At 34.3% G+C, this 26,917-nt stretch overlaps 1 protein-coding gene across 1 annotated transcript in view; it reads left to right on the top strand.

Moving 5' to 3' along the window:
- The first annotated feature begins 2,522 nt into the window (after positions 1–2,522).
- Positions 2,523–26,917, top strand: part of N (neurogenic locus Notch protein) — a 328,538-nt gene continuing 304,143 nt past the window's right edge. Inside the window, exon 1 of the mRNA XM_067784145.1 lies at positions 2,523–4,470. Coding sequence (XP_067640246.1) covers positions 4,233–4,470 — 238 coding nt within the window. The 5' untranslated portion in view covers positions 2,523–4,232. The remainder of the gene's footprint in view (positions 4,471–26,917) is intronic.

The following is a 26,917-nucleotide window of genomic DNA, read 5'->3' as shown; positions in this document are numbered from 1 at the left end:
AATGCGGCAGGGTTCGAGATAATTTGAGATATTTAGAAAATCAATTTATAGCATTTGGAATCTGGCGATCGATTTTTGAGTAGTTTCCAGTAGACCAAGATTTTTAAAACTTGGAACACATTTCAAAAGCCGATGAAAATGCAGCACGAGGGAAAAAATTACCGTAAAAATTAGAAAAATCGTTCGAATTTGGGAACATTGTTTTTGAGTTTTAGTGAAATTCCCGACGCTTAGAGAGTTGAAACTTTGAACATAGCGTGGAGATTCTAAAAATAAAAATAATACGTCCTATTGGAATTTCAACGTATTTCTGAGATCGAATGGGGTAAAATACCTATTATAGAAAGTTACCTAGGGAGGTTGAGTTCCTCAGAAAGTCGTATAGAAGAGGAAGTTTAGCGATCAATTTGCGTATTGCATTTTTTTATAAAGGAGGGGTTTAAAAACCTGTGCATCTTCTATTTTTCGCTATATTCACCCAACGTATTTATTCGGCAGTTCTTTGACATTTTAAAGGGTTGGTTATGAATACAATTGTTCGCTTTCTCTATCGCATGCTTCATTTTATCTCTCCTTTAAACACAATTTCATTTTCTGCAATATCTGTTATATCAATCTTATTAACAAATTTAACAGGCACTGAAATATTTTAATTTGACAGCTCCTGTTTATACCCAAGGAACAGCTGATTTCTACTTGCAATTTTTTCCATTTCGGTTTGGGGTCACTGTCTCCGGCCTTATATTAGGTTTTTTAATTCGTTCACTAGCTTTTCAAGAACTTTTAAATTCTCTGTTCCAAGATTTTTAATTCCTATTGCACTTTTAAGACAAAGTTCAAATATTCCTTATTTGCAATCGATTTTAACAGTTGATCGATTCAATTTGACGTCTATGCTGAAGATATTACAATTGTCTTATCCACAATGTCTTTGGCATTCATTCGCAGCGCTGTCACACTTCTTTAATAATTTAACAAATATCTAAAAAGACGTTGAGAAAATGAAATTGAAGTCACCATGTCGACAAATTTATAAGCCAGTTTCCTAATGCCCACATTAACATACAGTCGAGAAAACGGCCCTTAATATTAGCCGTGTTTTTTAACACGCGTATATCCGTTTACGCTTAAACTTTATATGGACTGCTAACCGACAAATCTTAAATACACCTCTGAAATTTCTGCGCATAAATTTTGTCCTACTAAATTTCAATACGCATTATACTCAGATGCAACTGAAATATGTGTCTTTGTTTCACCCTCTACACTAATTCTATGTATTCTATGTGTGTCCACAATTCATCGCAACTGCTTCAGCTATATGTTATACCCTATGGCCATCAGAGCGTTGTGTCTCCGCTTTTCGGTACACCCTGTTGCTGTAGCTAGTTGTTTAAAGGCTCCATTACTGGTACTTAGCATAGACTTGACTTGACTTGAAAACTGTCACTTACAGTTCTGTTAAATGAACATTGCATGTTACTGATTACTCAAAACTTGGCAACACTTAACTTGTCTTAGAAGTCTGTTGAATTTTGATTTTCTATGTAAGTTCTAAGTGACGTTTACATTTTGAGATGCCATTTGTTTGTTTCCATTTCATTTTGACATTTTGTCATACAAATTGACATTTATTTAAAAATAAATTTCAACGCTGATTATGATGCCAGATTGTATGCGCCAAGTGGAGTATAATCGTGGCTAAGTTGCCAAGTTTACGCCAAGTCAAGTCAAGTCTATGCTAAGTATCAGTAATGGGGGCTTAACCACAGGCGTTTTCTTTCACGCGTAAACGAAACGTATACGCGTGGAAAAAAAAACACGGCTATTAAAGTGAAACGTAGAAAACTAAATAAAGAAGATTTTTCCTTAAAATTCTAGAAGAATAATTTTGTTTGTTTCAATTCGTCGTTTATAAACCCAAAATTTCTAACACGATACTGACCAGACACGTTATCAACGTGCAATTAAAACTTTCGTTTAGTGAATGCGCCTATATGAACAAAATTTTAAATTTAAGTGTTCTATAATTCATTGAGCACTCTGTATTTTTCGCGCGCTTTCAAGTATTCCACACACAAAACACCACACCTCGTGTTCCAATGACACATGAACCAGATACGGATCACAATTCAAACCATAAGATTGTGTATTCACGAGCTCAAAATTGCTTCGTTCTGTGCAACTACGTCACACTTGACTTCTTCAGTGAATGAAAGAAAGAGAGAAAAAAAAAAACAAGAGCTAAAGGAAAATTACCTTTAAAATAATGTTTACATGCGCAATGCGCCACCTTCTATAATTCCATCATGGATACGGATAGAAATTTAACATGCAAATGCAACAGCAATGTGAATCCGTATCTGGTTCATGTGTCATTGGAACAAGAGGGCAACAAAATGTGGACGGTAATAGAGAGCCAGCCATTTTGAAACGAGACTCGTACTAGCTGAGGCTCTTTTTAAAATTTTTGTTTGGTAGATATTGCGCTCTCATTCATTCTCTTTTACCCAGGTATAGCTATATGTATTGGTGGTGGCGCGCAGCTTGTTTTGCTTTGTGAGCTCGACTTACAATCCATGGCGCTCATAAGAGTATTTCACGCGAAGTGAGTAGTGTTTGTGGTGTATATTTAACGGATGAACGGATGTTGATGAAGGTGGTGGTTTAAATAAAACAACTATTACACTATAATTAAAAAAAAGGATTCTGCATTAAACGAAAAATAATTTTATAGCAATGAAAACCAAGTAAATAATGCAGAGTTGGTGCTGTAATAAAATAAAACGTTTCTGTTGTGTTATTTATTGTTGGTATAAATGTGCAGAATTGTGTGGAATAATAATGGCTGTTGCGGCTGCCGGTGGAAGAAGTGCATGTGAATAACTTGAATAGTGTTTCTTATAAAGAAAAAAAATACAAAAATTTGCAAAAAATATTTGCATACTATACTGTTTTTTCTAATTTTTGCGTGAATTAAAGCGAAAAATATATAGAAATCATAAATTAAGTGAAAAGAAAAAACAATTTGCTTGTAAATGGGCAAAATGCAGCTGCAAGCGATCACCTTCCATTACACCACCAACGATTAAACGAAGAAGAAGCAGAGCGTCAGATTCAGCTCCGGTATTGAAGTGAAATTAAATTCATCCGGTTAAACAATTAACTACTTAAATAAACGAAAAATGGAAAAATTAGTGTCAGTTGAAATTTAAATAAAAAAAAAAAAAACGAATAATCAGTGAAAACGAGCAACTTTCAACGAAAATTGTGAATATTAAAAAAAATATTAAATCGACTATGCAGAGTAAGTTTTTGCTATTGTTATTTAGTTATCGTTAACTTAAAGTATAATGTAATTGTGAATAAAAAAAAGTATAGCTTTAAAATAAGAGATAAGCGCATGTGTAGCGCTTGCTGACAGTGCAAAAGCGCACAGTGGGACGACGGTATAAGATTTTTAACAATAGACGGATAAATAAACAAATTGAAACAAGAGGCGCTACATAATTGGGACAAAAAAAAACAGCAAATAATATTTAGTTAAAGTTAAATTAAAAAAAAAATGTTTAAAAAATAATTATAAAAAATTAAAAAAAAATATTTCTTTGGGGTTTCCAATTTAAAAAACAAAGAGGAATATAAAAAAGAAAAAAGTTTTACCAAAAAAAAAACAAAAACGGAAGGTCCGAAAACGTATTAACGCAATAAAGAATAAACACTAAAAACAAAACAAAACAAAAAAAAAAAACGCAAACAAAACTTAAAAAAATTTGAAAAAAAAGATACGAAGTTCTTATGAATTTTCAGGACAACATAGTTTCTAAAAAATAAAATTAATGAAGAATTTTAAAAACAACAATAAAAAGACTTTCAAGCAAAACCTCAATTGGACCATTTCACAGTGCAAAATGCTCGCTGGAGGTATAAAAACTGCGTTCTGGCAAGAAAATTCGAAAAAATCATTGGAAATTTAAAGTTTTCTGAAAATATTAACGGAGTGTACCTATGAACAAAGTCAAATTAACAAAAAAAAAAAAAAAAAAAGGTGTAAAACAAAGTACAACAAAGGCTGAAGCAAACAGAAAATGCTCATATCAAATGTTGTGCAAAGTTTAACATAATTGGCATTTAAAACTAAAATTTGTATAAAAAAAAGAAAAAAATCCAGCATAGTATATTAACATTCTTAAGCTATCGGAAATTGATCACTTCATTGAAAGCATTTGCGCATGCGCAAGCGCCTAGTGAAAGCTAAAAGTGCTGCATTGCACAATAGCAAACCTCAACAATTTAGTGCAACATTGAAAACACAAAGTTTTTCTACATCAAAGTTTAAACAAAACTGGATACACAAAATGTGGCTGTTTAAAAATAACAACACATTTCCTAAATCGGATATATTTTGGATAAAATTGTTAATCAGTCTTTTGCTTATCAGTGGATTAATTGGCAGCGGTAAAGCGGCGGGTAAGTGAAGTCTTATCTTTTTTAATTAATAGTTGATAAATTTGTATAAAAACAATATTTGAAAAGTTAGTTAAATATTTTAAAACCAATTGATCGAGGGTTAGGCGACGCTTCGTCATCTAGCCAAATCAAAGCGGTGCGTGTGATGGGGCTTTTATTTAGAATTATTGTGTTTGACCTTTCGGCCTATTACTGCATGTGGAGGTTTTTTATGTATTTAAGTATTAGATTAAAGAGCTTGGCTGATACTTTCGTTGCTGGGAGTATAAACAATTTGGTCTGTCTTTGTCATGGGAATTCCATCCAGTATTGTCTGAACTTCTTTGCTTTCTAGTTACTTATGGTTTCCCTAGTGTGTGCCTTTGTGAGCTATAGCACCCTGTTTGGCTAGCTAGTATTCATGTTCATTACCTTCATGTCCCCATCCTAACAAAATTTTGTTTTTTGTTCCCCCGTAATGTAGGACTCCTATGCGTTCATTCACTAGCTTAGAAGTAATTTTGCAAGACTGCAAAGCTGCGTAGCTGTCTGACATAACCAGGATACTTCTCGAGAATACGCCCCTTCGTAGTCATTATTTACCGAAAACTTACTGCATGGATTTCTGCCTGAAAAATAGTGGGGTAGCATCCTATTGTTATCGGTTTTTTAAAGTTCGGCCCATTGATGTTAGCTCCCGTTTTTTTCCGTCATCGAATTTTGATTAATAATTGAACCAGACATTTGAGACAGGGTCAGCATATGGATTTCCTATTTCCCAAAGAGTTCTGTCCACAGCAGACACCTCAAAATTCCGTGAGATTCTGAGCGTAGGGGCCATTGCATAATGTAGTTGCAATATGGGACTTCATATGGATGGTCTTATGCCTTTCATATGCCCTATCAAGTTACCGTTCTTTAGCTCAGAGATATTTTGAAGTCATCTTCCTCAGGTAAAGTTGATCTTACGTTTTAAGTTAGATCTTTATCTATAGACTAGTGAAAACAGAACTTTGTTTCATATAACAGTCTTTGAGTTCAGCGCGTACAATAGTGGCCGACAAACATTCCAAGTTAAAGGATGATTTGATCTCTGTACAAGGCGAATCTAGTAACCCACCTGGCCCTATCAGCTGATTGCTTCTTCTTGATAATTTCAAACCATCGCCTTGGTATAATATGTCAGTTAATGAAATCAATGCAAAATTTTCTTTGGCCTTGACATTCTTCTGCACGGCGAATTGGGTTGAATTCGCTTTGCCATCATCTTGTATAGATTCGTCTTGTTTCTGTAGCAAATTTTAAATTAAAAAGAGATATTTTTCTCGTTGTTGCAGTCTTTTAGTGGAGCTTTACCCTTATGTAACGTTTTCCAAAGAATGATATAGGGTATCCGACATCTTAATATATAGAATGATTTTGGAGATCGCAGTGGATAGTCGTAGGTACCTTCAATTATTTGAAGAAGCAACTGCTAAAACGGACAAACAAACATCAACAACAACAACATAAACCTAACAGTCGACCTAGAAAGTCCAACATGTTGAAATCAAATCGTTTCCGAGATGGTCAGTCTAGTGTCTAATGGTGTTAGTTTCCGGTGCGTACCTTCGGGGAGAGTTTTTATAGCTTCAAGAAGAAGAAGAAGAAAAAGACAACATCAAAAAACCCAGATTTTCCAAAAGCAAAATAATTAAAAGGTGATGAAGACGAAGAGCATTTTGATATAATGCCCCAAGAAACCATATAATGTAGGTATTCAGAGGAGTGTATGTTTACAATTCTACTATTTTCAAAGAAAGGTGCAGCTAAGGAATCTTTCTATGAAAACTTTTAAAAGGTATAAAAGACCAGCTCCCGCCATGATATTATAATCGTATTTGGCGGCTACAAGGCAAATATAGATTTTGACAACAATCCCTATATGGATATGCCTCTCTGCAGTGAAGGAGATACATGGGGGATTGACAGAAAAGTATGCCCCGGGAAATTCTTAAGGCAACAGGGATCTAATGGACTCTTAATTGGGCACTTTTAACCACCCTCTGGGAGATTATACTCTACCAAACGATAAAAACGAGCAGTGGGACTCGATTACAAACAAAGGGGCGCATGTCAACCCCGAAATTCAAAAAATTACTTTTTAAAAGGTCTGCACCTTTGGACTGAGAACCAGTTGAACAGAAAATACCTTTAGAAGCATAAAAATCACGTTCCATCTTTCTTTTATTGTCAAGTTCGTAGTAATGGACGGAGCCGAAGAAGAAGGAATGTCCATTGTAGTATTCGGGAAAAAAGTTCTCCGCAAAATTTTATGGTACTTCCGGTCTAGCATGTGCTAGAGTATTGCTACTATTAAAATATTTCAGCGAATAGAAGCCAAAAAGTTCGCCTGGTAAGATAATGCTACACAAATGGTTAAAGGAGCTATGGCCCAGAATGTACCCGTCTCTGCATTCCCCTGATTTGGAGCAAACAGCTTGAGGAAGGCAGCCGCCGTGGTGTGGTGGTACCGTGCTTCGCATACCATGCCGAAGATCCTGGGTCCAAGCCCCGGACAAAGCAACATAAAAAATTTGAAAAACCATTTTTTTTTTAATTAGAAAAAGTTTTCTAAGCGGGGTCGCCTCTCGGCAGTAACTTGGCAAACATTCCGAGTGTTTTTCTGCCATGAAAAGCTTCTCAGTGAAAACTCATCTGCCTGCAGATGCCGTTCGAAGTCGGCTTAAAACACGTAAGACCCGTCCCCTGAGAAGCTGGGCCTAAAATCTTTTCGGAGGCTATGGCGCCTTGTATTTCTTATTTTACAAGTAGAGGAAGTTTTGATCTCACTTAGTGCTCCCAATTGGCACAGGTTATCGCCCGAAACTGAAATTACTGACGTAACCTGGTATGAAGTGGCCTAAATCGGCTAGATGTCTGAGCGCCATAGTAATCTTGCCGATTGTTGTTGTTGTTATAGTGCAAAACAAAAGTAGTGATATTAAAACACAACACAATTTCTTTAATCCGATCGAAGAAATATTTGCCTTACCTCAATTCAATCTGCCATTTTATTCCTACACTTAAATGCTAAACCATTAACTTTTTTCATGCCTTCATCAATTTACAACCCCTTGATTCTTTAAAGTTATTTTATTAAAAAAATATTACTTGATTTTATACTCCTTTTGGCAGTGAAATAAGTTTTTATTTTCCTTGAAACTGCCCACCAACATTCGTGCAGTCAGCATTCTCTCTACATCAACGTTTTCACTTTGGTCTTGCCCCGTTCATTCTTATATTGCTGCCTTCACCTTTCTTCCGTGTTAACCTTACTTTTTACTTTTTCTTCTTCTACTTCTACGATCATTGCATTTTCTACACATTTGCTGCGGTCACCGTTTTCGAAGTTGGCTGTTGTTTTTTTGTTGTTAGTCTATTACTTGTTTCTCATGGTCTTGTGCTACACTCTTGAATATTTATGTTTGTATGTATGTACCTACATTCGTTTTTTATTTTCTTTTCAACCACTCGCATTCACCTCACTAGCTGTTCAACAAATTCTCCTAACCACTTTATTTAGCCAGTCTTCAACCAGCCCAACCATCCACTTAGTCAGTTAGTTGTTCGACCAGCCATTTTGTTTCCGTCAACGGTAGCAAAACTGGATCGAGACTCGTTCAGGATCATATTGCCTTTTGCCACACATTCGTACACTCACACATGCGGATATGTACTCATGCATGGATGGCCATTCTCGCTGCCTTCGCTATGTGTTCAACGTACAACGAAAATCTGTATCTGAGTGTCAATGCTTGTGCGTTTTTTGTTTTTTGTATTTGTATGTGTAGGCACGATTGTGTGCGTTATTGCTGCAAAGCAATTTCAGCAGAACTTCGGTATCTCTAAAAAAAAAAATTGATCCTAATTGAGTTCTGTGGAATTTGTTTATTGGTAATTTTATGTTTCATTTTTTGTAGGATAGGTTTTTAAAATTTTTAAATATATGTATGTAGATTACAATGAAGTATGTACTATAATGTTTTGTAATATTTTGATGTGGATACTTGCCTCAAGAGCTGCTTTTCATGAAAATTAAATCCTTAAAGGAGAAGAGAAATACCCAGCAATAAATATACCGAAATAATCTGGATGATGAACTGAGTTGATTTAGCCATGTCCGTCTGTCTGTTTGAACACAAACTAGTTCCTAAAATTTTCAGATATTTTGGTGAAATCGGTAAGGGGACTTATTTGGTTGATCATTTGTCGGAACCGACCCGATCGGACCACTTTAATATCTCCCATACAACCGATTGTTCAAATAAGAGGTTTTACGTCAGAAGATGCTTGCAACTTTTTCATATGCTTGCATTCATACATACATATGTGTGTATATGGCATACATAAGTCGTGTTTTTTTACATGTATATACATCTATATTTGCGCTTACCGACAATTCCACATAGTAGTATGTTTGGAGAAATAGTGGAGACACAAACATTTTCGGTCATAGTGTATAACGCATACCAAAATTGACAACGGAGATTAGTGAAGACACACACTTTTTATACTCAGCTGAGCAGAGCTCACAGAGTATACTAATTTTGTTCGCATAACGGTAATCCGTAACGGCATAAACTAATCGATACCAAATTTGGTATGTAGGTTCCTGGGCGCTCATCTCAGATCGCTATTTAAAATGAAGGAAATCGGACTACAACCACGCCCACTTTTTCGATATCGAAAATTTCGAAAAACCGAAAAAGTGCGATAATTCATTACCAAAGACGGATAAAGCGATGAAACTTGGTAGGTGCGTTGACCTTATGACGCAAAATTGAAAATTAGTAAAATGTTGGGCAATGGGCGTGGCACCGGCCACTTTTAAAAGAAGGTAATTTAAAAGTTTTGCAAGCTGTAATTTGGCAGTCGTTGAAGATATCATGATGAAATTTGGCAGGCACGTTACTCCTATTACTATATGTGTGCTAAATAAAAATTAGCAAAATCGGATGACGAACACGTCCACTTTTAAAAAACAAAATTTTTTTAAAGTCAAATTTTAACAAAAAATTTAATATCTTTACAGTTTAAAAGTAAATTATGTCAACATTCGACTCAAGTAATGATATGGTGCAACAAAATACAAAGATAAAATAAAATTTCAAAATGGGCGTAACTCCGCCCTTTTTCATTTAATTCGTCTAGAATACTTTTAATGTCATAAGTCGAACAAAAATTTGGAAATCCTTGTGAAATTTGGTAGCGACATAGATTCTATGACGATAACTGTTTTCTGTGAAAATGGGTGAAATCGGTTGAAGCCACGCCCAGTTTTTATACATAGTCGACCGTCTGTCCTTCCGCTTGGCCGTTAACACGATAACTTGCGCAAAAAACGATATATATTGACTAAACTTAGTTCACGTACTTAGCTGAAGTCACTTTTACGATATCTAAAATTACGAAAAAAGAAAAAAATGCCATAATTCTGTACCAAATATGAAAAAAGAGATGAAACATGGTAATTGGATTGGTTTATTGACGCAAAATATAACTTAAAAAAAAAAACTTTGTAAAATGGGTGTGACACCTACCATATTAAGTAAAAGAAAATGAAAAAGTTCTGCAGGGCGAAATCAAAAGCACTTGGAATCTTGGCAGGAATACTGTTCGTGGTATGACATATATAAATAAATTAGCGGTACCCGACAGAAGATGTTCTGGGTCACCCTGGTCCACATTTTGGTCGATATATCGAAAACAACTAACTCACATATACAACTAAGTGCTACTCCCTTTTAAAACCCTCATTAATACTTTTAATTTGATACCCATATCGTGTAAACACATTCTAGAGTCACCCCTGGTCCACCCTTATTGCGATATCTCGAAAAGGCGTCCACCTATAGAACTAAGGCCAACTACGTTTTAAATAATCATTAACACCTTTCATTTGAAACCTATGTCATACAAACACATTCCAGGGTTACCCTAGGTTCATTTTGCTAAATGGTGATTTTCCCTTATTTTGTCTCCAAAGCTCTCACCTGAGTAGGTAATGTTCGGTTACACCCGAACTTAGCCTTCCTTACTTGTTCGTACTAATTTTATGCGCAACTATTTCGTAAGTGTAGATAAAGTTATGCATTTAGCAGTTCATATAAAGTTTAAGCTTAAGCTTTATAATACGTTCTATCTACAATTTTGGTGTAGCCAACGAATAACACAGTTTTCAAAATATTTCCATCGAAATGAACATTATATTTTGTTTAAATTTTTGTTGCAGTAATGTTGCTTACGCTAATCCACTTACAGTAAGTTCATAGCCTCAGAAACTTGCAGTATTTGTGGACTATATCTCCTATTCCTTTACATAACTCTTATCCCTCACTTTAATAAACTGTACGAGGTCAAATGATCCATTTTCTTTAAACGGTGTGAAAAGTACCGCGTCCATTCAGCGGTTTTTTTTATTTTGAAATTTTTTTTTTTTTTTTTTTTTTTTTGAAGATTTCCACTAATGTTGAACTTTTACAGAGCTCAAACAACAGACTTGCTAAAACTATGCACCCTATAAGGAATGCGTTCGAAACAATTGTCATTTATATTTTAGCCAACATCTTTATTTCAATTTACTCTATTTTGATTTTTTTTTCGAGGTACCATTGGAAATACCTGCCAAAAATTTACCATGTTCCCACATTTACGGTAGACAATTTTTTTATTTAAAAAAGATAAACTAACATAAAACTGTTGCTTACTGTATTTGCGAGGTTTTCATGACCACCGTAACTTTATGCTATTAGAAATTGCTTGGGAACAAAAGCAGGCCCTGATTTTTAAGTGAGATTAACGAATAAACAAGTCGTTACTTGGAAGCAGAAAAATAGCAATAAGTGACCAAAGCAAGAAAATAAAAATCATTACTGTTCCTCAGAAGAAACCCAACACTTAGCGAATAAAGCTAGCGCAGAGGGTGCCACTTTCTGGGGTTTTTTCTCAGACTAAGCGAGGAGACTGGTGTCAGAACACTCAAGGTCAAGACAGTCGCAAATAAACCACGCTTATCCCAAATAAGTGTCTTAAAAACTAAGCACTAAATACTTTTTTCTCGAAACTCCATCATGATCGTGAAATAGGATGGTTTTTCTATTTTTTCACAAGGTCCAGGGCAACTGTTTTTTTAAACTATCCGAAATGTAGGCGATAAGTTTATGTAAAAAATACAGTACATTTCTTCCGAAATCCCTCTTTCATTAGGAAACCAGAAAGTATAACAAGTGTCCTTGCTTTTACAAAAAAAAAAAATTGCCTTAAAATGTTCTTCAAAGGGATATGCGTTTTTGGAGCTTCAACTGAAGGATACCTGGCACTGTTCAAAAGCAAAATTTATTTGTAAAAGTGATTTCAAGGGCCATCAAAAACTCGACTTCATTGATGTCGTATTTTGATTAATATTTCTACTGAACCTACATATATACTAGATACCTCTATGAGGGTTATAAGCAGAGCTGCTCAGCCTCTATACACTTATAGCACTTTTGTTTTTGTTTTGCCCTGAAGAATAGGCACAGATACAAATTCACACTTTGAATATAAAAAAAAATTCCATATCACTCCTATATGCCCTCACATACAAATTCGATTCATATGAAAGTGCAAAGAAAAAGCACTTCCATATGAAGCCAAGGCGCTTCGATATGATATTCAAATTTACACTAACAAATTGTAGCGCTGAGAAGAATTTTTATTTAAAATTTATTCATTAAGGGGATCATCACCCCGGAAGTATTTCGCTCGCGGCTAACTCGGATCTTCGGAGGATTTATTTAAGGTTACACTCGGTCTCATTCGAAACTATATCGTTGGATCTCCATGCTGTGCAAGTGAGCCTCCCCTTCCAGGGTAGCTACCACCTAACCTATCCTAATGGTTGCTATGTCAACGCTACATGGCTTCCCTACAGGTTAATAACTGAATTTTTGTAGTTAAGTGAGTTACTTTCCATTAGTTAACTAATTTTTAGTAATTCATAATTTTTTTATGTGACGATCGTATCCCTTTTCTTCATTTTTATAATCAGCTGAGCCGAGCTCACAGAGTATATTAATTTTGTTCGCATAACGGTACCCCGTAACGCCATAAACTAATCGAGATAGATATAGACTTATATATATCAAAATGATCTGGGCGAATAAAGAAATTAATTTAGCCATGCCCGTCCGTCCGTGCGTCTGTCCGTAAACGCGATAACTTGAGTAAATTTTGAGGTATCTTAATGAAATTTGGTATGTAAGTTCCCGGGCACTCATCTCAGATCGCTATTTAAAATGAACGAAATCGGACTATAACTACACCCACTTTTTCGATATCGAAAATTTCGAAAAACCGAAAAAGTGCGATAACTCATTACCAAAGACGTATAAAGCGATAAAACTTGATAGGTGGGTTGACCTTATGACGCAGAATAGAAGATAAGTAAAATTTTGGACAATGGGCGTGGCACCGCCCACTTTTAAAAGAAGGTAATTTAAAAGTTTTGCAAGCTGTAATTTGGCAGCTGAGTATGTAATGTTCACTTACACCCGAACTTAGCCTTCCTTACTTGTTTCTTATACTATAACATTACTATATTCACCTTATATGCCGCTTAGTCCAACTCCAATTGGAAACAGCGAAGCTTCGTAGCAAGCCTAGTTGCGTTTTCTTAAAACAAATTAAAGTTTAGTTCGCTGGTAACTCGTAAGCCCCGTTTCCATTATTTATATTTGATCTCCATGTATTAAATTGTTTATCACTTTATTTGTTTAACTGCATACTTATTCTGTGAACATATGTATATTAACGTTTTATTTGCGATATAAAAATTTTCTCACAAAATGTTTTGCAGGCAATGCACGAATATATAACTTTTGTAATAGCTTTTTAAAAATTAACGCTTTACTCATCTTTTATTTGGTTTGCGGAATAAACAGTAAATATTGTAAAAATTTCAAAAATATACATTTTTAATACCATCACTTCAGTAAGATAAAAAGCTTTAAGCGGGAGTCATTGGTGCCGTATTGCGTATCGCTGTAGTCGTATCCCTAACGTAATCAGCTGTTTATCGTTACGACGGTAAACCAAAAACCAAATGGTTGGCTACGATACGGTTACGACCTTAGCGGCACCAATAATCGATTGCATTGATTCCCATAAGGTTGGTCGAATCAGCTGTTATAAGGTTACCGATACGGTTACCGATAAAGCACCAATATCTGCAGCTTAAGATTTTAAATTTCAGAATGAAATTTCGCAGTGTAAAATTTGTGCAGTATTATAAGTACAGTAGCGAGCAGAAAAATGGCAGTGTTAATTTTTATAAAATTTCCATAGTCAAGTTCTTCTTTTCTTATTTTTGACATTTTAAGAAAAAACTGCTATAAGTTTGGTAACCGAAACTATGCAAACCTATTCAAAACAATTTTCGAGAAAACTTGAAAATTTTACAAAAATTTCGTACCTTTTAATGAAGCTTTCTCAATGTTTTTGAGTATGTAGTTTTATAGGCCAATTAATCGTAGTCTTTCAAAGTACAAGTTATAGGATCTCTACAAGTTCGTATTGATTGAGTGGGCAATACAATAGACTGGGTCGAAAAAAAAAGTTACTAATGTCCGCCCCTAAATTTGAAGATTATGTTGAGAAGGTTTCGGAAAAATTTTGTTTGATCCTTCGAAATACAGCCAAACAGGTTTTTTCGTTGTAACTTGGTTATTTGACGACCGATTTTTAAAATTGATATGTCATTATTTTGGCCTTGAGAAGCTCCAAATTTCCGTTTAATTTCCTTTTAAGCTATGAAGTCGTTTTCACATGATTAGGTCAGCTAACAAAATTTTACCCCCCCTAATGTATGTTCAACTTTTTTTCTGGGTATTGGACAAAATTCACCAAAATTTTGTTAGCTGACCTAATCATGTGAAAACGAGTAACGGAAATGTGAAGCTTCTCAAGGCAAAAATAATGACATATCAATTTTAAAAATCGGACGTCAAATAACCAAGTTACAACGAAAAAACCTTTTTGGCTGTATTTCGAAGTTTAAAAAAAAATTTAAAAAAATTTTTCCGGACATTAGCAACTTTTTTTTTTGTATGGGGACCAACCCAGTCTACAATACAACTGTATAATCAAAAAAAATTCAGGGTATTTGGACTTCGAATTCTTTCCGACGTTTTGGAGATTGGTTTGCATAGTTTTAGTTACAAAATTTATAGAATTTTTTTGATAAATCATGGTAAATAAAAAATAGCTTTATTGACGAAATTTAATAAAAATTGCCACTGTGATTTCTCTGTTCGCTGCTGTAGGTACTTTTCTCTTACTTTTCTTACGATCAATATTTAATTTTTACTCAATAAAACTGAAGTGGTAAGTTGCTATCACGAAAATATAAAAATCTCTTACAATCAAAAATTAGTACTAAATGCGGAATCAAAGCCCATTTCCAACTAATCTTCTTGATTTTGGAGTCAAAAGCTAGTATATATGTACATATCTTCAGTCTACGAAGACCTCAAATTTATGACCGCATCGAATTGCTGCTGTGAAAATTATCAAAGTGTTCTGCCCAAATTGTTTGCTTTTGTTTACTCCATTCAATAATGGGTATGCGTAACGAACGTGACACACAAATTAACAACTGGTCGAGTCATTCCATAACTGTGTTACGCACAAGCGGCTCTAATGCGCATGCGTAAAGACGAAAAGTTGCTCATTAGCTTGCTAGTCGGATGTGTGGCCTTTTTGGCGTTAAAGGCCTATCTAAGTTAGGCTAATTTAAAAACGCATATGCCAGTACACACAAATGCATATGAGTACATATATTTAAGAGGTTCCAAAAATGTGTGTGACTTCGTGCACATTTATTGGTTGGTCTGAATGTTTATAGTCGCTGTTTTTTTTTTTTTTTTCATTTACTTTGTTAACTTTGTCTCTTACGTTTTGCGGCATTTTTTCTTTGTATTTAGCTACATTAAACTGTCATTGCACTGTCCCACGTAAGTGTAAATAATGAAAGAGAAGTATCCAAATAACAACAATATGCCCCACTAATGCCCTTTCTGCTCACCTTTAGGCCATCATCGTTTTGCTTTAGACGTTGTCAATTTGAGTTCATCAAGTTAACACATTCGCCTGCACTCAAAAATTGTTTGTATTTGTTTGTTTGTTTGTCGCTCGTAGACAGGAAATTTAACAAGCAACGCACTAAATACTTACTCGACAATAACAATAATAATTAAAAGACACAACATATAACTAAGGAGAAACAAACATACATAAATATCTAAGTGTAAATAAAAATGTATGCAGATACATGAAAAATGTGCGCTTAAATATTTGCTCAACTCGGCTTTGTCAGGTCAATTTTTTGTTTATTTTTTAGTGTGCCATCCGTCCATAACTTTTAAACATACATACATTCTAACATACTTATGTAGATTCGTAAACCAGCATATTATTTGAGCTGTTCTTTAATTTCTTCAGAATTGTACTTGCTTCATGTTAGCTATTTATTTTATTTTACTTTTTAATTATTTTTACTTATGGGTTATTCCACGGTGATGGCTTTAGTTTTTCTGCTAAAGCTTAGTATCCACATCTAAAGAAAACACTTAAGAAATAATAGTGTTCTTTATTTTGCGTGACTAAAAAACTAGGCATTTCTTTTATCGCTCTGTTCTCTATGTTTTTGTGGCGTCACTTCCCTGCAAGAGTAAATTTGTCAAAATTTTAGTTGCACATATATTACCAAACAAGAGCTGCATTGTGCATTTCTCTACAAAAAAAAATTAGAAAAGGGTAGCATAAAACGTTTGAGTGTTCTTGAGAGGTGGATACTTCTTAATACACGAAATTTTTCTCTATTGAAGGGTTTTCGTATGGACCTTTGATTTTTTCTTTACTTACTAAGCCCTAACTATGCAATATGTGTTTGATTTTAAGTAGCTCATAGTTCGAAAACTCACCCTCAGAATGTTTTTCAAAAATTACCTATCTCAGATTTGATTTCAAAAATTTCCTATCTCCAAATTCGGTTGAAAAACGTCCTATCTCATATCTTTTTCCTAAACGACATATCTTCCGCCAAAATGAATTGAATTTTTGGATGACATATAGTCACCGCCATAACAATTGACTTTATGACCACATCAAATGGATATGGTCATTTAACTTTGCTACTTTCTAAAATTTGTATCAAGTATACATATATACGATATTTCCGTTTGACCATTTCGGGAAAGAGGCCATAACCATATTTTACTGAATTGAATCCAGCACAAAAAAGATCCGCAGGATGAATTCAGCTTTTAGTTAAAATAACGTTTGTTTCAAAGAAATTCTCGCCGGAATAGTTCTCAAATCGTTTTTTCACTGTAATGGAAGCAGAATAGAGAAAAAGCGCTGCAGAGTAAAATTTTAAATAAGAAATCGAGCGATTGTTTATTCCGAATCTTCTCTAAACTTTTAGCTGAATAAGCTTTTCTTATTTCAGAGAAAACCACATCGGACCACTTTTCCATCCGATCTTCTACTGCAATGAAACGAAACTGTTTCAGAAGCCGAGCCCCAAATTATTTATTCGGAATCCTTTTTAAGACGTTACTGTAAACACACCAGTTGTTAGCATTTTAATACGTGAAGTTGCAAAAAAAAATAATTGACTTTATATTGGTGAAATTTGATGTTCAATTGGCCTTGTGACCATTTGAAAAGACTAAAACGTCAATTGACCTTATGTCACCTGTCCATATTGAATTTGTGCTCAGATAAAGCGCTGTTGCAACATATTGTAATACAAAGGGTTTTTGAGGTGGGGCGTTTTTCGAACAAATTCCGAAATAGGACGATACTCAAACGTTTTGAAATCCAGGGCGCTTTCGTAATGACAGCTGATATAGGGCGATATTCCTTGTCTGTAGTTGATGTGTAGCCGCATAAATATGGTCAATATTTATGTATTTGAAAATTGCTTATTTTGTACTTTTAGCTGAATGGTCATATTTCATACATAAGTAGGAAGCAACGAAACTTTTTTACGGCTTTAACGATTTGAGCATTAATAAAGAAATATAAATGCATTTCTATATACTAAACTCTTTTTATGGAATATGGCTCCTAAGACGATATAATTTTCGTACGTAATGACCGTTTAAAATTTTTGAAAGCAGTTCAGAGAAAATACATCTCACCACAGTTCGTTCGGCGTACCATAATGACTCGATGTTTTTCCGTGCAATTGCCGTAATATCAATATAACTACAGTAATTTGTCCCACATATCCCCAGACGCTAGAAATTTCAATAATTTCTCTTTATTTGAACTTTTTGCTTGACACAATTACCTGAAAACCGTCAAACCGTTTGTTTGAAATGTCAGGTCAATTGAAGTCGAGGTATATGAATCACCATAGCTAAACCACTTCTCTGGAACGGTTGGAAACTGCTCACTTTTCAAGAATTGCTTCCAACTCTAAACAATTAAAGAGTAGCTGTTCCTAAAGGATGTGAAAATTCCTAGTTTTCCAAAGAATATATACCCAGTGTATCCCTTCTGACCATGCCAGTTGTCGGTATGCCAGTTGTTGTTTAGTCTGTATGGATAACCATGGACTGAGCCTTATATTATAACATATTTGCTCTTTCATTCTATTCGCACTTCTATACTAAAAAAAAGCATAAAAATTATATCAATTCTTTTGAAACATAAACATTTTGTATGTTTTTATTTATTATTTTTCTTGTTCTGGCTCATATTCTTTTCTATGCAGCAGTGTGTGCAGTCCGTTGCCCCTAATCATATGTCAATAATTTGCATTTTTCCAACAAAAACATTTTACTTATCAGTCAGCGTTGTCCAAAGTTTGCTGACACCACTCGAAAATAATATACAATACACATATTTTTTTTACGTATGTACATGTATCTGTAGGTATGCAATGCAAGCAAATATGATGTAAATTTTTAGCTTGCGAATTGTTTGGTCTGCTGCTATAATACTTGAGGTGTTCCTTTATTCCTTTTTCCATACATTTATTCAAATAGGCAGTCACTCAAGGATCAAGAGTTGTATATATATGTATGTCGGTACATAAATAACACTTCTTACATACCTATGTGTACCTGTATCTACTTCCATATGTACGCATACAGCCCGTACTTAAGCCGCCTCGTACGCCAAACACAGGATCGTCATCACGCCTGCGCCAATACCCATTAATAGCTCACCTTCAGTTCGCCGCTGAACAGTGGAGTATTGCATAGTAAAATGTTGAGTTATAAAAAAATAAATAAATTAGAAATAGAACGCCCTGGCTAAGTCGATTCAGGAAACCAAATGGCTATGGGCACATTCCATTACAATGAACTGCAAACTTAGTTTCAACTCTCATATAAATGCTACTGTCAATAAAGCTAAAGGTGTTTTAGCATTTGTGAAAAGATGGTCAAAAGAATATAGCAACCCTTATGTTACGGAAACCCTCTTCACAACATTGGTTAGACCGATATTAGAGTATGGCTCAATAGTGCGGAATCCACGTTTTCAAGTCCATATATACAGGCTTGAAATAATACTGTTTGCCTTAAGGAATTTTTTTAAAGGGACTCTTTATTTAATATTCCACCTTACACTAATCGATTGAAGCTTATCAATCTTCCAACTCTTGCTAGTCGAAGGGAAATGCTTGGCGTAATATTTATGACAAAACTACTGAATGAATCGATTTCAAGCCCATTTCTTCTGAACGAAGTGAACTTTATTGTTCTCTCTCGAATTACGAGAGACGCTACAAAGCTCTTCTTTTAAAACAAGGTACAACGAATTTTGAACTTAACGAACCTTTCCGGTGTTTGTGCCAAGATTATAACGCTCAATCAAGCACATTTTATAGGTCGGACTTCCTTTTCTCTATTAAAAAGACTCTTCTTATGTCTCTTAATAGTTAATGCTGTATATGTGTGGTTCTATTCAATTAATTTAGTTTTAAATTCAGCTAATGATATTTCTGAGCAGCTTTAGATCTCGACGCTTGGCAAACCACCGCCCATCAATGACTCGGCAAAAAAAATAAAAAATAATGAACAAAATTAGCCCGGTTTCATTGGGCCACTTGAGGGCGGTGTGCTGCCACAACGTCCAATTATTATTCAGTCTATGTGAGGTTCAGTTCATCCAAGAATTATATTTGTGGCCAAAGTATTGAAGACCTATTCAGAAAATGTACGAAAAAATTACACTTTAAGATGGGCAGTTGATTCACGGCTCACACAATAACACTTCTTGTCGCTGCAGCACTGAATTTGCATTCGTTTTTTGCTTTACTGTGCGTAGTGTAAAAAATATTTCACAAATGAAAGGATACATTTTAATTTCATCTATTTTGTTAGCAGTAAATGAAGGAATTAAAAAAAAAACAGCTGCAGCCCAATACGTCTTGTAGTGTCCTATATTACCTCTTTCCTAAATTTAAGACTTTGATTTATAATATGTAGCATCGGCTTTCGGAAACAATCCACTGTACGCCGTCAGCCAACAGTCTACAACGTTCAATCGCCCATCATACGTCAATCCTTGTCGCCTCTATTTAAGCGTTCAATAGTCGTCCATTGTTCCGATCAAAGACACCAACAAACACATTTTTGGCCAGCTACATATGTATATATACCTATGGTGTATGATAAATAACCGGCGATAGTGTGTGCAAATAGTCACGCTTATGCTGTTTTCTTGATTGCATATTTTGTTTACTCACATAGACGGATATTTGTACGTTTATAGATAACTTCAGCCTATGGGGATTATTTAAGTCTTACTTGTATTCCGAGATATTTACATATTTAAATACACATACTTGTCATTTCCTTCTTAAATTATTTCTTGTTTTTTTTGGTATCTAAATGAATGGCTTTTTGTATTGATGTAATTTTTTCTATTTATGTACCTCTTTAATCCACTCCTCAAATATTTACATACTTTGGTCGTTTGCTGCATGGCTTTGTCATTAACACATTTTTTTTTTGTCAACCGACGAACATTTACACCTTCTTATTCCACTATCTACTTATGTGCACTCGTACGAGCTGCTGATACTCACCGCCCTCAGTTTTTGTGATCGAAAAATTGATTCTTTCTTTCTTCAATGTATTTGACAAAAAAAGTGCAAAGTAGACAGTAACAGTAGCCTGTTGGTAGAGCATCTGGTCAATTGTTGTGACAACGCTGTTGAATTTATCATGGAACGTGAATCAATTTTGTTTTACATATTTTTTGTCAGGTCCCGGTTGTAGTAGATCAATGAATGGCAAAGCCATAAATACTTAAAGTCAACACATATCCTTAGCATTTATACATACTTTTTAAATATGCAGATATGTACAATTAAGGAATCCGTGAGCTTCAACGATGTAGTTTAATGTAGGATTGGACATTTTATTGAAATTAATTAATTTTATATTTATACCTATAATTTAAATTTTAAAGTTAGACTCCTGATTTCTTTAAGTTAAATTCGGAAGCTTAGAAGTTGCATATAAGTAGAATCAAATACAGTCCAATGTTTCCAACGCTTATATGCTGCACTCAAAAGTCGTTTGAGTCCTCCAATTTAACTTAAATATTTCTCAAGTTCTTACATACTGTCGAAAAGAGAATTCTGAGAAAAAAATATTGAAAAGATAAATACTTTATGCGATATAACTCCGAGCCGAGCTTCTCTCTCAATGAGAAGTTTTTCATGGCAAATACATACTTAGTGTTTGCTAAGCAATTGCCAAGGGGCGAGCCCGTTTAGAAAAAAAAAAACTTCTTAAGTATTTTGAAAAACAACAATTGCCACGTCTCCTATACTGATTGGCGAAAGAATATATAGCGTTTTGATTGAAATTACATAACCGATGATTTGTAGTTTCCCTTTTTAAGTAAAAGTCGTGAAGATTATATACTTGTTTTGTGCCCACCTATATGTGAAAAGAGGAAATGTTCTAAGTTGTGTGCTAGGCAATCGCCTTCCCACCTCTTTCGTTGTTGTGTGAAGTAACTACATTCGAAAAAGTGGGTCGTTAAAAGTCTATTTTCCCACAATATTATAGTTTCCTGTCTAATTTTCCCCCACAAGTGCAGTTCCATTGCTTTCCTGTGTGGAGTGATGTATTGTTATGTTCCTCACAACGAATAGGGCGTCGTAAGCGTAAGCCGTGAAACAAGCTGAGGTAATTCGCGGTCATAGCTGATCTTCGATATTTTTTTGGAATTTCAATGCATCTGCTCAGATTTGTGCAGAAGAGTTGAAAATTCTAGGCGGTTGTAACAATATTTTTTTTTACATGGCTCTTCATGTAAAACTTTGAAAAGTTGAGTTTGCTATCTAGCCTCACAAGAATTTAGCTTGGTTCGGAACCATTACCATAATGATGGTGGAATGTCTTTTTCTTTGCGAGTTCCTCTTTTCTTTTCTGAATTCTTTTATTCAAAGATCACGGTACATTTCTTCACAATAAATTTTTCAGCAATTAAATTTTGCCTCGTCTTTTTTATGCTATAACTATTCATTGTTCTACTATTGAACTATATTTTGTCGGTTATTTTATTTAATTTTATTTTAATTATTTATGATATTTAATTAAATGTAATTGATTTTAATCGGGGATTGCCCGTATTGCTTTTTTAAATGTATGAAAACATTTATTTGAAGCAATTTTTTTTTAATTTTATAATTTATTTAATAATTTGGGAAAAATTTAAACAACGTGACATCAGGACGGACAAGGCAACAGCTGTTTCGATTATACCTTGTAAATCTCTTCAAAGCCTTTTCTCCCGGGAGTGGGAGTCGAACCCGCACTCCTACGATAGTTGAAATGGTTACAAACGCATTCAGCTACGTCATGCCTTAGTTGTTGTAAAGTTTTTCCCAATTGCCTTCTTTTTGCATATTTTAATCTTTTTACACATTGCATACTTCATATGCAATTGTGTTAAAGCTATGCTTGGTTCGGCGGTTTTCAAAGAAACTTTGGTTTTGTTGCTGTTTTTGTTCTATTTATAGAACTACAAGAATTAACCAATTTTGTCTGTTTGTATGAGAGAAAAGGCTTTGATGATATTTACAAGGTATAATCGAAACAGCTGTCGCCTTGTCCGTCCTCATGTCACGTTGTTTAAATTTTTCCCAAATTTAAAAAAAAAAAAATTTAATTTGATTTAACAAAATTTTATAAATTAATTAAATAAATGTATTGTATGTTTTTAAATGTCATTTTATTAAATCTTAATTTATTTTGTTTTATTTTATTTATTTTGTATTATTTTATTTTATTTATTTTTTATATTTTGTTTTATAATTGTTGCTTTATTTCCTTTTAACTTTATTTTATTTTATTTTATTTGACATTGTTTTATTTTATTTGACCTAATTTTACTTTATATATTTTTTTTATTTTCATTTATTTTTATTTTGTTTTACTTTTTTGCTTTATTTTATTGTCTACTGGGTCGTTAAAAGTTTTTTATTTTATACAATTATTTTATTTTATTTCATTTTACTTTACGTTACTATATTTTATTTTATTATAATTAATTTTGTTTATTTCAATTTAATTTTATTTTACTTTATTTATTTCATTTATTTATTTTATTCTATTTATTTATTTATTTAATTTAATTTTATATAATTTTACTTGAATTTATTATTATTATTTTTTAATTAAATTTTTATTTTATTCCGTTTTATTTTATTTTATCTTAATTTTATTTTATTTCGTTTATTTTATTTTTTATTATTTTATTTAATATTATTTATTTTCATATTTTGTTTTATTACTCTTGTTTTATTTTCTTTAACTTTATTTTAATTTATTTATTTTATTCTAACATTTTCTCACTCCTTGACTTGCACGCGCCTCTAACTCCTTGTTTTAAGTTATTTTATTTGCTAATTTTAATCAAGTATTTGTCAATTGCCTCGAGTTTTGCAACCCACATATTTGCCTTTCCTGTAGGTATGTGCAATGATATTTATTTATTTAATTGCTAAAGCAAATATTGCCTTCTTTTTCTGGTGAATTGAAATACATTGTATTGTTCAATTAATTAAAAAGATATGTAGAAACCCAAATACATAAATACGATTGTATGCCTTGTAAATTTGCCAGCGCATTGCTTCCATTGACGAGCGTGTAGGAGTTACCATTATTGGATAGCTCACATAGTAAGTAATTCTCTTACTTTACCATGTGTAATAGTTTAAGCTTTAATTTTTTATCGCATTGTTGTTATCCGCAAATGTGAATTCACGACGCGTCGTCAACAAAATAGCAAAGCTTAAATTGCTTCTACTGCACTGTTAAACACAGAGAAGGCGAGGAAAGCATTGCAACAGATTGGCAAATTTACTACACGTATACATACATACATACCAAGTCTGTAAATAAATAACTGCATATGTATTGTGAATTAACAATTGAGTGAGGATATTGCCTGGGCGTAGGTGTGTGGTGCCGAGAATGCCTCTCACTTATCAATACATAGTAGATATGTAACTCATTATAACAGTTATTTCCTGTGACAAGCTCTCGACGTAATCACCTTTCTCAAGCTTTTTTTATACCCTCTCATCTCCATAGCACTTTACTGTAAAACACTCATTTATTTTACCATTTCATAACTCCAATAGAGCATCCTGCAAAAAAAACCAAGTCTTGCCCTTTGCCTCAACCTGTCAACCCAACTGTATTGGGAGTTCTTTTGATGACATTTGTCTCTTAGACGTCTCGCTGGCGTAGCATAACTTTGATGCTTATCAGCTAAGGCAGCTTTGAGCTGGAATGCACAGCTGTGTTTGACTGCGTTCTTGTCACCGATTTCTTAATTGTATAGCGTACAGCAAGCAATAACAATCCGGCGAAAATCTCACCCTGCATTGCCTGTGCCAGCACATTAACCCTTCACTTCTTAGGCGCATGGACTTATTTCGATTGTGAACTTATCGCGCTTATTTTATCTCGAATACCTTTACCTGCTCTCCCCGTGTTTCACGTACGTATCGTTGTGGCTTGCTCGTTTCGTTAGTGCATGCTGCACGAATTGCTAGTTGACTTGCGCGCCGAAATTTGTGATAAGCCATTGCAACTGTCAAAGTGGTCTTAATCTTGCTTACATCTGTGGCTATTTGCTGTAGCTGTGGATGCTGGGCTGCTGCCGCTGCTGCTTGGGCTGCTGCCGCTGCTGGAGTTTGTCATATATCTAGGTTAGTCCAGTGCTCCAATCGCCTCGCTATGTTTAGTTGATTGTGTCACCGACATGTCGCCGTGCCATTAATAGCAATATAATTGTGTTTAATGTCTTGCTATGAGTAATAAGTTTAGGAAGGAATTGATGTGGTGTATTACGCCCTTCGAAATTTAGTAGTCCCGGGGATACGTATTAGAAGGAGGGGAAGAGTTGGAGCAAAGTGGTAAGGGAGGATAAGCAGTGAAAGGAGGGCGAGGGGAGTTGAAGATGTAGATGATGATGATGATGAATATGAAGAGGAAGATAAAGATGAATATGACGTTAAAGATAAAGATGAAGACATAGATGAAGATGACTACAAATATGAAGTTGAAGTGAAACATGAAGATGAAGGTGTCGATGAATAGGAATACGGAGTTGAATTGAAAGATGAATATAAACAAACAGAAGAAGAGGAATCTGTCTGCGGGGGAAAGGAGAAGATAAAGATTAAGGAGAGTGCGAATAAGGATAAGGAAAATGGGAAGAAGGAAAAGGGTAAAAAAAACTAGGATTGTGAAATGGACCAGAGAAAAGGAAAGGAAAGAAGAAGACGAGGAAGGACAAAAAAAAAAGGAGAAGAGAAGGTGAAGAAGATGAAAAGAACAAGAATAAAAAGAAGAAAATAAAAAGAAAAAAATAAGAAAGAGGCAAAAAAAAAATAGGTTATATAAAAATATGGAGAAGGCGAAGGCGGAGGGAAAGGAGAGGAGCGTGGAGGAGTAGCGTCTAAAAGGGATGAGAAAAAGGAGCCGAAGGTGCGGAAGCATAAAGAGCAGGAAAAACAGAAGAAGATTAAGGAGCAGAGGAAGGGAAAAAGAAAAGTGTAAAGAAAATAAGAAGGGGAGGGAGAAGTGGAGACCAGAAACTTTTTTAAATAGACGAAAGTCCACGGCTCGCGCAGGATAAAGTTTCCCGGATATGATAAATTATATATGCAATTGCCTTACCTCCCCAAATCCCCCACAAGTATAAAACATTTCAAATTTGCTGTTAAAGCTTTCATATCGCCGATTTTTCTCTTGCCTTTTCTTGATTTTTCTACAATTTTTTTTTTTTAAGTTTGTCCACTATTTCTCACTATGTTTGTATGGTTCTTATTTTTTCTACATTTTTGCTTTTTGTTGTATTCATTGCCTTAGTTATGCGCTCATTTTCTAGTTATTAGCAGCTTGCGATCGCGATCATACAACAACAACAACAACACAATCGAGTTAACAACTAACTAATGCCGCTTAATCGCCAATACAAAAACGTTTCATTGCAGATTGATCGGCAGGCGCTGATAGTTATGGTTGTGGCTGCGCTTTTAGGTAACGACAGCAATGGCATTAACAGAAACAACAATAAAAGCGAATAACTTAAAACAATTTTCGTTTTTTTTCATTCCATACTCGTCGCCAATGATTGGTTCAATTGTTGTTAGCTGTGTTTATTTTTTGTTGTTGTTAATTACGCTTTTGTTTCTGATGCTGTTGTTGCTGTGTTTGTTGATATTGCTAATGCTATTATTATTGCCATTATTGTTTTTGCTGCTCTGGCCCCCACACTTCACTTTAGCTTTTGCGCTTACTCAAATTTTTTGGTTAGATCGACTTTTTCCCCACGACGTTTAAGGCGACTGCAACTGAGGTGTTATTTTTGTTCGTTTTTTGTTGCAATTGATGTGCGCATGCGTGGCATAGTGACGGCATTGTTTTCGATATTTCGTCTTCCTCCAAACACATTGTTCGCTTACGATTTGCAACCATTCCAGGAATTTTTTCATTATTGTTTTAAAAAATTTATTTTTTTACATTTTTTTCTGATCAGCTTAGTTAAACTGTCGTCGCTATGGATTTTAATAATTTTACAAATTTTGTTGTACATTTTTTTTCGCGCTATTTACAAATATACCTACTTACATATATATATATATTACTGTTGTCCCTGTAAATTAATTTACCAATTTTTTACAGTCATCCTTTCAAATGATAGTACAAAGGAAAGTACCTATCACATATAAAAAAAATAAATGTAAGGCGCGATAACCTCCGAAGAGATCTAAGGCCAAGCTTCTCTTCCAATTTGCGTCGTACTCCTCTTGGTTTTCCCGGACGGGACCTACATGTTTTATGCCGACTCCGAACGGCATCTGCAAGGCAGATGAGTTTTCACTGAGAGCTTT

Source organism: Eurosta solidaginis, chromosome 4 (genome assembly GCF_040869045.1).
Source record: "Eurosta solidaginis isolate ZX-2024a chromosome 4, ASM4086904v1, whole genome shotgun sequence".
Lineage (NCBI taxonomy): Eukaryota > Metazoa > Arthropoda > Insecta > Diptera > Tephritidae > Eurosta > Eurosta solidaginis.
Note: the sequence above shows the minus strand (reverse complement) of the source record. Positions and strands in the feature narration are given on the sequence as shown.